At 57.8% G+C, this 15,034-nt stretch overlaps 1 protein-coding gene across 1 annotated transcript in view; it reads left to right on the top strand.

The window, feature by feature from the left end:
• ARHGEF10L (Rho guanine nucleotide exchange factor 10 like) overlaps positions 1–15,034 on the top strand; it is a 118,157-nt gene that overhangs the window by 64,537 nt on the left and 38,586 nt on the right. Inside the window, exons 15-21 of the mRNA XM_015565849.1 lie at positions 514–687; positions 4,667–4,812; positions 6,581–6,595; positions 6,832–7,013; positions 9,689–9,804; positions 10,339–10,466; positions 11,158–11,258. Of these exons, the coding sequence (XP_015421335.1) occupies positions 514–687; positions 4,667–4,812; positions 6,581–6,595; positions 6,832–7,013; positions 9,689–9,804; positions 10,339–10,466; positions 11,158–11,258 (862 nt within the window). The remainder of the gene's footprint in view (positions 1–513; positions 688–4,666; positions 4,813–6,580; positions 6,596–6,831; positions 7,014–9,688; positions 9,805–10,338; positions 10,467–11,157; positions 11,259–15,034) is intronic.

Here is a 15,034-nt window from a genome sequence, read left to right as displayed (position 1 = left end):
GCCCAGGATTCTGGAAGGGAATGAAGGCATGTGGGACCCAGGACCTGTGGGCTCTGGGCAGGGAGGAGATGCCCAGGGAATGAGCTGACCTGGGCCACTTCAGGCTTCACAGGAAGCAAGAGGCCCCCTCCCCACTTGTTCCTGTCCTACCCCATGCCCAGGGCCCGAGACCTTGGGGCATCTCTGTCACGGGTGAGCCTGGGCCCAGCTGGGAAGGAAGCTGCCAGCCAAGGGCCCAGCAGCGTCCTCCTTTCTGTCCTCAGAGCCGCCAGCTGGGGAGTGGCCGTCAGCATCAGTGAATCAGGGATGGGGCCACATGCTTGTTGTTTTTTCATTCATTCGCTGTTCCTTGAGCCATGTTCTCTGCCAAGTCCCACCTGTCCTGGCTGCAAGCTGAGCCTTTCAGACCGGTCTCCAGGGTCTCCGTAGGGGTGTGGAGGCTGAGGCCCTGACCCCAGCCAGGGGGGTCTGCTAGGGTGGGGTTCTCAGCCCTGGCTCTCTCCGCCCTGGCAGGACATGCTGAAGAACACCCCCAGGGGCCACCCGGACAGGCTCTCGCTGCAGCTGGCCCTCACGGAGCTGGAGACGCTGGCCGAGAAGCTCAATGAGCAGAAGCGGCTTGCTGACCAGGTGGCCGAGATCCAGCAGCTGACCAAGAGCGTCAGCGACCGCAGCAGCCTCAACAAGGTGAGTGCCGGGGGCGCCCCACCTGCGAGCATCCCCTCACCTGTTCTGCAGCCTTGGTGACCTCTTTGCCGCCTACCTCGTGGCCACCACCAGGTGGCAGTGTTCTTGGAGGGAGGGGCTTCCTGGCTTCTCTCTGTGCCCACAGACCTTACCTGGAGGATTAGTCTCACTGGACCCCCACATTCATTACTGTTCGTGTTACTTTAGGATAAAAGCTCATTTTGTTCATTCATGGAATTGCCGGTAAAGATAATGGTAGCCTAATACTGTGCTTGAGCAAGTGGGCTCTGGAGTCAGAGTTCGGGGTTTGGATCCTGATTTTGCTACTGGTGTTCACTGTGTGGCCTCAGGGGAATCACACAACCTCTCTGAACCTCACTTGCTCCCACTGAAAGGAGAATTCAAAGGTGCCTGACCCCCAGGGGCAAATGAAGGAGCCAGAAAAACAGCAGGCCCAGAGCCCTTAATACAAAGGATTTAATACAAATAACATTATCAGTGTTTTTTTTAAAGAAGAAGAAAGATGAAAAGTCCATGCTAGGTCGGGGGGTTGCAACTTAGGAATATTCTACCCCCCTTCCCCCCAAAAATCTTGAAGAACTTTCAAATAAGCCTGTAGAGACCTCTGTTTTTAAAATACAAAGCCAGCCCGGCCGGTGTGGGGCAGGAGGTCATGGTTCGATTCCTGGTCAGGGCACATGCCCGGGTTGTGGGCTTGATCCCCAGTAAGGGGGCGTGCAGGAGGCAGCCAATCAATGATGTTTCTCATCACTGATGTTTCCACCTCTCTCTCCCTCTCCCTTCCTCTCTGAAATCAATAAAAACATATAAAAATACAAAGCCAGTACAAAAAAAGTCACCTCCTAGAGCCACCTGTTGGTAGATGTCCGTCCCCTGTGTCCGAGTGGCATGTGACCTCAGCTGCCTGCAAGACCCCAGATCTGCACCCCAGCCTTCACCTTCCTTCACTTACCGGAGGGTAGAAGTTGGCCCAGATGGTTCAGGGAGAGGCGACCCCGCCCCGGGGCACAGTAGCGGGAACGTGGGCCGTTCTTTGGGGAAGTGACTTTGTGCTGGGTCATGGGGAGATGTCCAGATCTTTTTTGGGGAAAACTGGGAGCCTTCTGGCTCTGTGGGCCCGAAAGCAGAACTAAGGCCAGTGACTAAGGCCAGTGAGATTTCAGCCACATGGCGAATGCCCTAATAGTACGGGAAGGTTTGTCAGGAAAACAGCCTTTTCCAGGCGGACTGAGACCTTACAGTATATAGTACTCTCTAACCCACATTTTTAAAAAAAATCTTTACCACAGCTTGAGTAACCGGGCTGGGACAAGACAGCCTGCAGGGTCCCTTGCAATTCTAAGCGTCAGGGGTCCTACATCTTGAGACTCTCCCACCAAATTTAGGCTGCACATGTGTTTTTGGACCCACACAGTAGTTAAAAAAAAAAGGAATTAGTTGCCAACATTTGAAAATGGAGAGCTATCCCATAAAATTCAGACTTGAGGGTCTTTCTGAAGGATTGAAAGAGCTAGGAAACCTGTTGGTGTTGGGCAAGGAACTTCCTACATGGTAACAGTCCCTGAGCTGGGGCTTCCCACTCCCTTCAGCCCCTCCCCACATCTTCCCAGTGAGGTTCCCTGCTGGCCCCACAGGCATCTGGGTTTGCTTCACCTATTCCAGGAGGAAAGAGATGGGGGAAAAAGATGGGTAGAAGACAGAGCCTCCTCCTGCGGGGACGTCCCCATCCATGATTGATCAAGGTGGGCGTGAAGGCTGGGCGTCATCCCCTGCCCGCTCCCTGCCTCTAGGCAGGACACCCTTATGGTAGCTAGTAACACCCAAGCCTTCTATCTGGGATGTCTCTTGAGAAAAAGACTTCAGCCCATCCGTGGCCACCTGTGCTGGTATTTAACGGGCTTTGCCCTTCGGAGTATCTTCTTCTGTCCTCTGCTTTAGCTCCTTTTCTGTAACCGGCAGGGTTTTTCTTGCCTCTGCTCACACACCTGTGCAGCCACCGTTGGATGAGACTATCGGGAAAAGGAAGGCCTTTGCCGTAGCAGTTACTCGGGGAAGAGCCATCTCTTCTGTTCTGCTCTGTCCCCCAGGGGGACCCGGGCAGTAAGGAGTGGTGGTCATTGGCTGGAGGTCAGGGAAACCTGTTGGCGTTGGGCAAGGAACTGTAGGCTCTGAGTCTGGTTCTCCGCCTGTCATGTAGGGGGTGTCTTGCTAGGTGTGGATGTTATGAAGCGTGTGGTGCGGCCGCCGCCGCGCCTTCCCCCTGCCAGGGCCCCCTTGGGCAATCTCAGCCGGGCCAGTGGCTTTCCCCTGCTCCATCACCCAGGGGAAAGCGGAAATGAAACTGGGTGGGCCCCAAACGGAACTGTGCGGCTGTTTCATAATGTGCCTGCTTGGGACCCTCCGGGGGACGCTTGTGCAATATCTGGGTTTTCTTTTTCTAACTCTGCCTAAGGGCAGCGGGTGGTTGCCAGAAGCCCAGGGGACTTTCCTCTTCCACGTTTTGGGTCACGGCACACTTGGCAGTCTCCCATGGGCCCCGCTGTCTTCAGGGTCCAGGCCTGTCTCCTGAGCGGGGGGCAGCTTGTTGGTAGAAGTAGTGGGAGGAGCTCGGTCTCAGCAGTTACGGGGGAACCCGAGGAACCTCGAATCTTTTCCTTGTGTTCGGAGCAGCGGGTTCTCCCCTGACTCTGATGGCCCAGCCAGGAGCTGGAGGGACAGCGCACGTGGCCTGGCTCCATCCACGCTGGGTCTCGGAGGTCTCTTCACCTCTGGGATCTCCGTTTCCTCCTCTGGGGAAGGGCATGGCCTCGGGACTGCTGCGCAGATGAAGTGAGAAGCGGAATGCTTAGTGCTGAGCACCGTGGCCGGCGCACAGTGGGGTTTGGTGCTGTTTGTTTGGACTTCTCTGTCGACAGAGACACGTGGTTTTCTGGAGATTGACAGGCATTCTTTCCAGGAGAGGTTGGGGGGCTCTGCCTGTACCCTCGGGAAGGCGGGGAGGATAACTGTTGCCCTTGGAGTCATGGGTTTTGGGAGTGAATTTTGCTGAACGCCTCCCCACTCCCCAATATTCCTATTAATAAAAAGATGTTTTCCCAGGGGGCCCAGTGTTGGAGGGGGTTCTTGGTGTCCAGGCTGCGGAGAGGCCTGGGGCTTGAAGGTCCTTGGCCACCTCAGAGGGTCGCCTTGTTGACCAGCAGACCTGCCCCGCCCTGTTGGGAGCCCTTCCAAGGTGTGAGAGGGGCCGAGGTTCAACAGGTCAGGGTGCAGGGGCCGGACCGACTTCCAGGCCAGGGGACTCCCTGCGTGAGGCCACACCCCTTTCTGGTGAGCTCAGTCATGACAGCAGCAGCGGGGACAGCTGCCATCTTTGCCATGTCAGCTTTGTGGGTGTACCCTCGGAGCTGTCACAGGGCCAGGGCGCAGAAGGGCCCACGCTGGGTTTCATGCGCTGCTATCGCTGTCTTGTAATTCGGAGTAACTTTTGAATGAGGGGCACAGTTCCATCTTGCTCTGGGCTTGGGAAGTTACGTAGCCACGTCTGCCCGTGCGTTACCTTGGTGACCTGAGTGGTGGAGTTTGTTGCCCCACTTGGCTGCTGAGGTGTGGGCAGGTGAAATGATCCTCCGGATGGCTTCCCAGCTGGTGCTCCGGGAGCTGGGGCTGGGGTTCCTGGTGGTGCTGGTCGGGTGGGGTTGCCAGGGGGACGGGCTGCAATGGCTGGCTCACCTGAGAGGGATGCTGGCTGCTGGGCTGGGTGGGTGGTCAGAGGACCCAGCCTGTGGCCCTCCCCAGGGCCTCCTGTCACCTGGAGGCGGAGGGCGAGGCCCTGCCTTCTCTGCCTCTCCCAGCCTCGGTCTCCTTTTGGCCGGAGAGCTCTGGGTCTTCGGCACGGTGATGGCTGTGTAATAGCCTGCGTGCTTCTTGGTGTTGACCTTGCTCTGTCCCCCTCCACCAGCTGTTGACCTCGGGCCAGAGGCAGCTGCTCCTCTGTGAGACGCTGACGGAGACGGTGTACGGTGACCGCGGGCAGCTGATCAAGTCCAAGGAGCGCAGGGTCTTCCTGCTCAACGACATGCTGGTCTGCGCCAACATCAACTTCAAGTAAGCGGCTGGGCTGTCACCCCCCGTGGGGACCTATTCCTGTCCTGTCCCAGTCCCTCAACCGGCCCCTCTGTGACAGGGTCCCTCGGCCGGCCCCTCTGTGACAGGGTCCCTCGGCCGGCCCCTCTGTGACAGGGTCCCTCGGCCGGCCCCTTTGTGACAGGGTTCCTCGGCTGGCCCCTCTTTGACAAAAATCCCTTGGCCGGCCCCTCTGTGACAGGGTCCCAGGGAGCTCAGCTTAGGTCTCTGATACCCCGGCTTCCTCTCCCATCCCTCCTGACCTGCTCTGGTCCTGGTCCTGGAGCCAGGAAGCACCTGGGGAGGTCACGGGGGACCCCGGTCTTTGGAAGACAGCTGTCCATTGCACAGTGTGGTTGGTTCTGGTCACTGGACAGCCTCCTGAGTTTTGACCACTTTGAAATTCATGAGATTCTTCCTGTGTCCAGCTGCCCAAGTTCCCATGGCTCTTCCTCCCACTGGACCTCAGTGTTTCTCACACGCGCCTGGGCCTGCCCCCCACTGCCCAGAGCATCTTCTTCCGTAGGAGCCTGGGGTGCTGCTCTGGGGTCAGAGGTTGTAGAAATGCCCAGAGCCGGCTGCCAGGCTGTGCCCGGAGTGGTTGGAGCCCTGGATGGCGTGAGGGTGATTCTTTAGACTAGAATCTGCAGACTTGTGGCCCATGGGTTGCATTAGGCCTTCAGGAATCTTTTGTTTGGTTCACACAAGCCATCCACCCAAAGATGGAAACAATTGTCTTTCTTGAAAATGTGAAGATCCCACATTGCCCAGGGCACACGGGCCGGGTGCTGGTCACGTGTCTCCTCTACTGCTGTTCACTGTCCCATCAGCTGGTCCGCTCACCTGTGTCCCTTGCTTGGCCTTGTAGGCGGTAGGGATGATGACCATGAACCAAAGGAACTGCAGCTGGACCTCCCCAGCCGGGGTCCTCTCCGCTGGTGGAGGAAAATCTCTGCTCCCAGTGTTTAACGCACTTTAAAAACATCCCAGGCACACAGTGTGGCCACAATAGCTAAGACCCCCGAGGGAAAGCAGCCACCGTCGTGGAATCCCAGCCTGACTTTCCCACCCCTGCCTGGAACCCCCATAGGGTCAGCATGCCCACGGAGCCTGGCTTGATGTCTCACCCAGGGTCGGTGGTGCCCCTGCCCGTGACCATAGCCAGGGTCATGGAGCAGAGTTGGGGATTGTCCATGGTTGCAGATTCCATGCCTAGAAGGGGAGCAAGCAGGGCTGTTTGGGGACTTGGGCACTATTAACCCATCAGATATTTATTGAGCCCTTACTCTGTGCCAGTCCACAGGTAGGGAACTCGGGCAAGGAGGCCTGTGTCCCAGAACAGAGCGGCTTATAGCTGGGCTGACTCCCTCCCTCAACGCCCGCTCTCCCACACTCTAATTTTTAAGTCCCGTTGATGTCCTAGGTACCATTCTGACCAATACTCTCTCTGCCCACCTGGCATGATGTGAAAATGAGATGGGGATGCTAGTGGCCCACTTTGGGGGGCGATCAGTCGGGGTGATTTGGGGTGAGTCCTGTGACCTGTCTGAGCATGAGTGTCCTTGTCCAGAATAATAAAGGCTTCCTAAGGGCTGTTGTGGGAACAGGAGACTGGAGGCCAGTGGCTGGCCCCGGAAGCAGGCCCTCCATGGGGCCCCCTTTGCCCACCCCTGGCCGGCCCTCAGCAGTCATTCCCTGTAGAATCACTCGGTACCAGTAACCATCTTTCCCTCCTTGTTTCTTTCCTCAGGCCTGCCAACCACAGGTAGGGGCTTGGGGGCTTTGGGGGCACATGATTCTGGATCTGGGGCTGGGAACTGGGCGCCTGGTGCTTTTGCCTCAGCGACGGCTCCCTGCCCTGCCCGGCTTGGTTTTGGCCTGAGGTGTTGTGCTGGGCGGTGAGGTGCCTGGCTGAGCTGATGTGCTGAGAAGGGGCATCTGGGCTGGCCCGGGGCTGGGGTGCTGCTGGCTCTCCAGGCCTCCGTCTCCCTGTCCCTGCAGGGGCCAGCTGGAGATCAGCAGCCTGGTGCCCCTGGGGCCCAAGTACGTGGTGAAGTGGAACACGGCACTGCCCCAGGTGCAGGTGGTGGAGGTGGGCCAGGAGGGCGGCTCCTACGACAAGGACAACCTGCTCATCCAGCACGCCGGCGCCAAGAAGGCCTCTGCCTCGGGCCAGGCTCAGAGTGAGTACCGCCCGCTGCCGCCTGGTGAGCACCTGCTCAGGCTCCAGGGCCCATCCGGGGACCCCGGGCCACTGGGCCACTGGGTCCAGAGCTCTTGCTGGTTTGCAGCCCCACAAACCCACACCCACACCCCAACCTCTGTGAGTACACGCACATCCCCCAGCCGCACCTGCACACACTGGACAGGCGCTCCCGGCCCTGCCCACTCCGGCCTCACGTGCCCTCGCACACACGTGTGCACACACGTGCCTGCACAGGCAATGACTTTGAGTCAGGAAGCGTGACTGCCAGTCCCGCCTGGGCATTGCCTGCCTCCCTGAGTGATGTGGGCAGGTGTCACCTCCTCTCTGTGCCTCAGTTTGCCCCTCTGGACAGCCAGGGTCTCAGGTGACACTAATCCTGCCCCTACACCCTCAGGGACCAGGTCAGGGCTTCCTGGCCCTGCCGGGTCCTCCTTCCCCTGTCCTGACCATCTGCAGGCTTGTCTCTGTCTGCTTGCCTTTACTCATCGAGCTCAGGTAGCCCTTCCTCAGGAAGCTTCTTTAAATTCCTTGGGACTGGACCAGGTTCTGCCCCCTGACCCCCACCCTCCCCATGCTCTCAAGGCCGGTGCATTGGCTGCCCGGAGCTGGTTCCAGGGGGTGTTAACAGCCGTTTGCTGAATGAATGAAGGGTGCTGAACTGCAGGGCCAGCAGAAAGGAGCACTGAGCCGGAAGCACCTTCCATGGGCTGCGAGAGTGCTTGGCTGCACTCCCTTCCCTCACCGGCCAGGCTCGGCTCAGGCTTTGGGCTCTGTCCATCGCTTGACCCTGGGGGTTGCCTCATGGGGCTGTTGCCGATTCTGGAAACAGGGCGATTGCATCATTTACTCTCGCCCTTGGAGGGCTGGCCGGACAGCTGTACTCACGTCCAGATGCGTTTCTTCCCCCTGGTCTGGGAGGCGGGCAGGGCTGCCTGTGCAGCAGCCCCTGGGAGGGGCTCCGGAGCCACCTGCAGCCCCAGATCTCCTCCCCCCCACCCCCCGACTCTGCCCTCACTCTGGGACCTCCTTCATCCACTGTGCTGTCTGTGTGTCGTTCCTGAGATGACAGGCATGTGCTGCCAGACCCCCTTTAAGGGGAAAAAGAAATTCTCGTTGAACCCCAGTTGGCCGTGAATGATTTTTTATTATGTTGTTATTCAAATGTGTGCAAATATAAGACTAGGTATAATTGACGCCTTATGCTCAGACCCCTTGAACAACCATAAAACCAAAACAAAAATCACAAATGAGATAAAAATGAAGCTACAAAACCATAAAATTCAAATGAACAGCATTAATGTCATGGGATGGGTGATGTTGTTTTGCTGGCACCAAATTGCTCACAATATGGATGTGGCCTCCTATGGGGCGGGTTCTTCGGAGCTCTTTGCACCCACGACACAGGGTGCCTTATGGTGACCCGCATTCCCGCCCGTGTACCTGTTGGGGTCCCTGCAGAGCCCATCTCGCCCTTTGTTTGGTGTGAGCCATCACTTCCCTCCCCTGGCCGCCTCCCTGCTCCATGGTGACCATTCAGTTCGCCCTGCTCAGTACCGAGGTCCATGGGAGCCCGGACTCCATGCAGCGGAAAATGGCTTTGAAGTCATCGTCTCCAGGTGACTCAGGATGTGCATCTGAATTCTAGATAATCATCTAAATGACAACCCCAAATAACTCCCCTCCTGGGATTCCGTGGATCTCAGCTTGAGAAACCATGGCCTAGAGAATACAGCCCAAGTTCCCTAGCATGGCAATGAAGGACTTCCCACCCTGTCCTGTGGGTCCCTCCTGCTCCGTCTCTTGCTGTCCATCTCCCAAGCCCCTGCACTCCATTTGTGTCATCAGTGGAGATCTGGGCATCCTTCCCCCTACCCCTCATCACTGTCTCATCGCTCTGATACCATTCTCCTTAGTACCTCCCATCATCTGTGGTTGTAACCGGCTGCTTCCCCATCTTCCCCTTCCCCCAGGTCATGCACTCCATAAGAGTGGGGACCCTGTCTTGTTCACACCTGTCCCTCTAACACAGCAGTTCTCAACCTGTGGGTCGCGACCCCTTTGGCGGTCGAACGACCCTGTCACAGGGGTTGCTTAAGACCATCCTGCATATCAGATATTTACATTACGATTCATAACAGTAGCAACATTACAGTTATGAAGTAGCAACGAAAATAATTTTATGGTTGGGGGTCACAACATGAGGAACTGTATTTAAAGGGCCAGAAGGTTGAGAACCACTGATCTAATACCTGGAGTAGAACCTGGCACATAGTAGGTCCTCAGCATGCTTTTGAACAACTTGCTGTTCACAGGCCTCCTCAAGCCACAGTGCCTTTGCACATGCTATTCTACTTCTTGGCAGTGCCCGCCACTCTCCTGGCCCCCTGAGGGCTCCTTGTCTCTTCAGGCATAATTGGTTCTGTCTTCTGGTCACCTGTGACCCTTTGTAGAGATTGAGTGGGCCCTGCCTCACAGGTGCTGGACTTTGCCTGTGTTGGACCTGTGCTCCCCAGTAGACAAGAGCCTGGTAATGTTTCTTTCTGCTGCCATATCCCCAGGGCGGCAGCTCTTCTTTTCTGCAGTGACTGGACACTTGGGTTCTCATTGGCGTCTTGCGACTCCTGAGCTGACTCGGTCTCTCTCTCTGCCCAGGTAAGGTGTACTTCGGTCCCCCGCGACTCTTCCAGGAGCTGCAGGACCTGCAGAAGGACCTGGCTGTGGTGGAGCAGATCACCCTCCTCATCAGCACGCTGCACGGCACCTACCAGGTACGCAGCGCTGGCCTGGCCTACAGGGCTCCGGCTCCTCCCTCGGGACAGCCCCAGACTCAGCAGGCAGAGTGGGGGCTCTTCTCCTGGCCCAGTCCCCAGTTTTCAGAGCCTCGTCTGTGGCTCTGAGTTTCCCCAACCAGCAGGAGTGGCTACGCCCCCTGTCGCTACCTAGAGGTCTGGTGTGTGGCCTCTGGTTCAAGTTGAAGGTCTGGTTCAGGTTGAGGGGGTCCTGGCTGCCTGGTATTTTTTGTTGTTGTTTTCTGCACAGTGGCCAGTCAGTCTTGTAGCCCCTTCCTGGCATTGCCCTTGGCTGGAACGGAAGCTGCTAGGAGGGTGTGTTCCTCTCAAAACAGGGGTGTCAGGTGGGGTCTGAACTAAGGGCCGGGCAGCCTGTTCGCAGCCCAGAGCCCAGGGGAGCCGGCCTCGGGCTTGTCTTCTCTCCCCTGGGGCGTCCCAGGTGCTGAGGATCTGGTGTGGCTTTTGGGGAGCTAGTGGGCTGTGTGGGGACTTCATTGGCCTCCTCCGCCCTAGAACCTGAACATGACCGTGGCTCAAGACTGGTGCCTGGCCCTGCAGAGGCTGATGCGGGTGAAGGAGGAGGAGATCCAGTCGGCCAACAAGTGCCGCCTCCGGCTCCTGCTTCCCGGGAAACCCGACAAGTGAGAGGCGGAGGGGCCGGCGGTGAAGTGGGGTATTCGGAGGGGGCCCCTGGAGCTGGTCCGTTTGCTAGTATTGCTGTGATGGGAGGGGGTGTGCATGCACCATGGCCATGCCCAACCCCGAGGGGCCCCTGATGCTCCAAGGTGGGATGCCAGTGTGGTGACAACTGACCTCCGGCTGCCTCTGGCCTGGCCATAACCCCATTCATTCACGTGTCCATTTGGCAAACAGTTACCAGGCAACTGCCCTTTGCCAAGTGCTATTGCCCTGAGGACACGGCACCAGAAACACAGAGAGAAACACTGCCGAGGCTCCCGGAGCCGGTGTCTGATGAGGCCCGTGGAAAGCTGACCAGGTGGAGCCCGGGCAGGGCCTCTCGCCTCTTAGCCGACAGTTGGCCAGGCACCTCTGGCTTTGCTGGGCGCCCATGCCAAGGCACCTGGGCTGGGCTGCAGTGTGGCCTGGCCCCTATGGGGGAGGGGCCTTCCTCCTGGGGCCATGGTGGGTGGAGGACCCCTCCCCTAGGGGACTGAGGCTTTGCTGGGCAGGCCACCAGCCTCCCTGGCCACCCTTGGCTGCTCTGAACAGACCTTTCTCCCAGGCATGGGGTGAGGGAAGAGCTGGGTGCTGGCCCCGGGGGAGCCAGGCCCTTGCTCTGAGCACTCACACTCCTCGCCCTTCTCACCGAAGGTCCGGCCGTCCCATCAGCTTCATGGTGGTCTTCATCACCCCCAACCCCCTGAGCAAGATAACCTGGGTCAACAGGTTGCACCTGGCCAAGATTGGACTCCGTGAGTAAGGCCCCAAAGAGAGCACCTTAGGGGGCAGGGGTGGGAGAGGGGAGGTTTGGGAGAGTATGTATGTGTGCGTGGGGGGCGCCCAGGCTCACGGGGGAAGGAGGCCCCTGAGCTGGGGGGGGGGAGGTGGGGCAGCTGGAGCAAGGGTTCTGAGTCTTGAGCCTGCTCAGTGACCTTGGACAAGTCACTTCCTCTCCAAGCCTCAGTTTCCCCGTCTATAAAACAGTGGGAATCGACAGATGGTAAATTAGTGGTTGTCAGGGACCTGGGAGGAGGGGGATTGGAGAGGGACTGCTAAGGAGTTTTTTGTTTTGGTGGGAGTGATAAAAATACTCTCAATTTTGGGGTGATGGTTGCCCAACTCTTAATATGCTAGAAACCAGTGAAGTGTACACTTTCAAAGGGTGGGTTTTATGGTAGCCGGATTATATCTTAACAAAGCTGTTATCCAAAAGCGATGCAGGTTAGACTGAACGGGTTTTCTACCACGGGCCTCTTTATGATTCGTTTCTCCTGCGCGCCCCGAGAAAATACAGATAACGATGGACACCTGCATCCACAGAGCGCTTCCTGTGAGCGAGCGTTTTCCTAAGCATTTTACTCACCGCCTTCGCTTCACATGCGCAGTCACCCTAAGCGGCAGGCCTGTTTGAGCCCCTTTTCCCAGGTCAGGGGGTGCTGTGACTTGCCTGAGCTCATACAGCAGGAGGGGCGGGCCCTGGGCAGCCAGCCGCTCCTGTCCGTCCCACTTCCTCCACTTGGCGAGTTTCTGTCTGCCAAACCACACTCATTAAGTTATAATTACTTTATTTGTGTTTTTTGTAAATTGACGAAAGGCCCGGGTCCTTGCTGATCAGAGCTATTATTCCTCGTGATGTACCGGAATTCTCGTTTGCTGGTTCCAGCCAATAGCGGTGATTGCTTTTTTGGTTTCTGCTGTGATCTTTTCTAGATAAGTATATATTTCCCAATAGGTTCTGCAACATTTCCGGAAAGGGGTCAGGGCTTTCGTCAATGGCTTTCGTCAATGAAACAACGATCTATAGAGTCTCCACAGTAATTTTAGGCAGAGGGGAAAGATCAGTGACAGAAAAAGAAAGATCCCTACCCTCAAGGAACTCACGATTGATGAGGGGCAGGCAGACTTTACATGGGGAGCAAACCGTCAGGGAGGAGGTGTGCTGTGAGGGTACAGAGCTGGGTGACCTGACTGGCATCAAGCCTGGGGGTTGGGAGTGCTGTCACAGAGGGCATCTGAGGAGGTGACATCTGAAGCCATGCAGAGCTTCAGGAAAAATGGTCCAGGCTTGAGAACAGCAAGTGCAAAGGTCCTGGGGTAGCCAGAGCTGGGGGATTGGGCAGGTGGAGGCTGGGCAGGTTTTCCAGAAAGCCAGGGTAAGGTGTATGGAACTTGACGGGGAGCTGTTTGTTGTAGCACCGAGGGCCGGACAGTGGCATGGTCCGGGTTCTGTTTACGCGAATCATTCTGGCCTTGTGCAGAGGGCACGTGGAGGTCGCCAGGGCATGGGAGGAGGCTGTGGCTTTGGAGGAGGAGCCAGGATCAGAGGCATCTGCTCACCAGTTCCTTCTAGAACCTGGTGCTGATGGTGCACAGGCCTCTGTTGGGTGTGTCTTCGTGACCAGGTCGGTGGAGGAAGGATTGTAAGCAGAAGCTGTTCCTGGCCCTGGCGGAGGACTGGGAATGCTGGCCCAAGGAAAGGCTAAGCTGGCCCCGCCCCTGCCCGCTCAGGCCACACCCCCGCTGGTGCTGCAGTTGCGTCTTGGGCAGATGCCTACACCCGCCCTGTTCCCTGTTCCTGCACCTGCTCTGGAGCAGGTGAATCTGTTGGAACCCCAGATGCTTTGCGGGGCAGGGTGGGGCTTGGCGTTGGCGGGGAGGAGCTGACTGAAGCAGCCCAGCCGCCCTGTCTGCGCAGTTTCACTGCAGCAAAAAGTTTTAATGGAACGAGAGTCATTTCAAATCTTATTTGAGTGCCTGGGTTCCCCTGGGGCTTGAATAATTTGTGCACTTTATTTTCCCAGTTTGTTTTTTTATCTGCAGTGCCTGGCGGGGAGGGGAAAATAACATGAACCCATTAAAATATGTTTAAAACATTTATTCACAAAGGACGTTATTCCTTTAATCCTCCCCCCAGCCCCCCGTATCTTCCTCTTACCCTGACTGCACGGGGGCATATCTCACAGGGCATATCTCATGGGGCATACGTCACAGGCTTGGCCCGGGGCCCCTCCCTCGCTGCCTCTGCCTCGGTTGGCATTCCAGCCCTCAGCTCGCCCAGTAACACCACTGCTCCCCCTTGCGATGCCTCCATTGTGGAGGTCTGAGCACAGCCCAGGTATGTGCCAGGAGTGCTGTAACCCTCGTGTCCTTTAACCCTCAACCTGAGGTGGGGACCTGGCCGAGCCCTCACTGGAAGTGGGTCTGCCCTCCAGGAGGGGGCCGAGGTGGCCGTGGGCATGACTTGGGTGTTACCCAGCTGGGTGATCATGGCCGCTCGCCTGGATCCCAGGGGAGGGGTGTTTGGGGAGGACGCGTGGTGATGTCCTGCCAGCCCCCGTCTGTGCCGGGAGCTGTGAGAGGGAGGGAGGGAAGGCAGTGGGCTGTTCTCGGGGCGGTGACGGCGGCATGGCGCTGGGTCTGAGCAGGGTTTGCCAGGCAGGTCGGTGGTGCTGTGGGGGAGCCCCGTGGGCCGGGCCCTTAAGCGCAGTTCTAGGCAATACTCTCAACCTCAAGGACGATGGCCAGAATGGGCACTCTATCCTGAGTGCCTGGGGTATGCCAGGCGTTGTATCCATTCCTCCCAGTGCTCACAGCAGCTGCAGACAGTTGGAATGATTCCCCCATTTTCCAGATGAGGCAACAGCCTCTGAGGGCTAAGTGTCCGCTCAGCGTGGCGCTGAGTGAGGAGGGGGATCAGAGCTGGGCGCCAAACAAGTAGCCCGCTTAACGTCACTTGGAAATCGTAGCTTTGACGTTGGTGCCAGTCCTTCATGTCACTTATCCCAGGTGGGCCTTCCGTTTTCAGCAGCAACAGCTTCTAATTCGGTCTCCGCCGCGCCGGTTTTGTGACAGGGACAATGGCAGCGGCAGATGGGAAGCGGCAACTCCATTTTCCTTTAACGCTCCCAGGCGCAGGCCGGGGCGGCACCATCTGGAAGGAGAAGGTCAGATCATTAAGAAATATGTACACTAACTGATTGCCACGGCTCGATGGGCTGTGCCGGGGGGAGGGGAGAGGAGTGGAGCTCAGGGGGATGCGTGATGGGGGCGAGTTATGTTCCAGGACTGAGCTCTGGGAAGCCTCCCACGAGGAGTGGGGTTTGGGGGTGCTGCGGGGCTCCTGTCTGGCCAAGGGGAGGGTCTGGGTGACTGTAAGCTCCTTGAGAGCAGGGGCACGCTCAGCTCAGATCTCGCCGTCTTCATTCCCGCGGTGGAGGTGGGTGCTGCCCCCAGCGGGTAGGCTGTCTCGGCGAACACCCGACGTGGCGGGCACTGTGTGAGGGGCACCCTGGCTTAGTCCCCGGGCTCTGGGCCCTGCCTTTGCCTTCCTCAGCCTCTGTTGCTCAGGACAGAATGGGGACGGAAACACTGACGCCCCTGGCGGCCAGGAGGATGAAAGGAGACAGCCTGAAGTGTGGTGCATGCAGTCCTGCTATGCTGATGCCCGCCCTGTGCCCTAGTTGTCTCTTCCTTGGTGGCCCTGCCTCCTCAGTGGAAGGAACCAGGTTTCCTGGTGCTCTGTCTCTGG

Source organism: Myotis davidii, unplaced genomic scaffold, assembly GCF_000327345.1.
Source record: "Myotis davidii unplaced genomic scaffold, ASM32734v1 scaffold299, whole genome shotgun sequence".
Taxonomy (NCBI): Eukaryota; Metazoa; Chordata; class Mammalia; order Chiroptera; family Vespertilionidae; genus Myotis; species Myotis davidii.
Note: the sequence above shows the minus strand (reverse complement) of the source record. Positions and strands in the feature narration are given on the sequence as shown.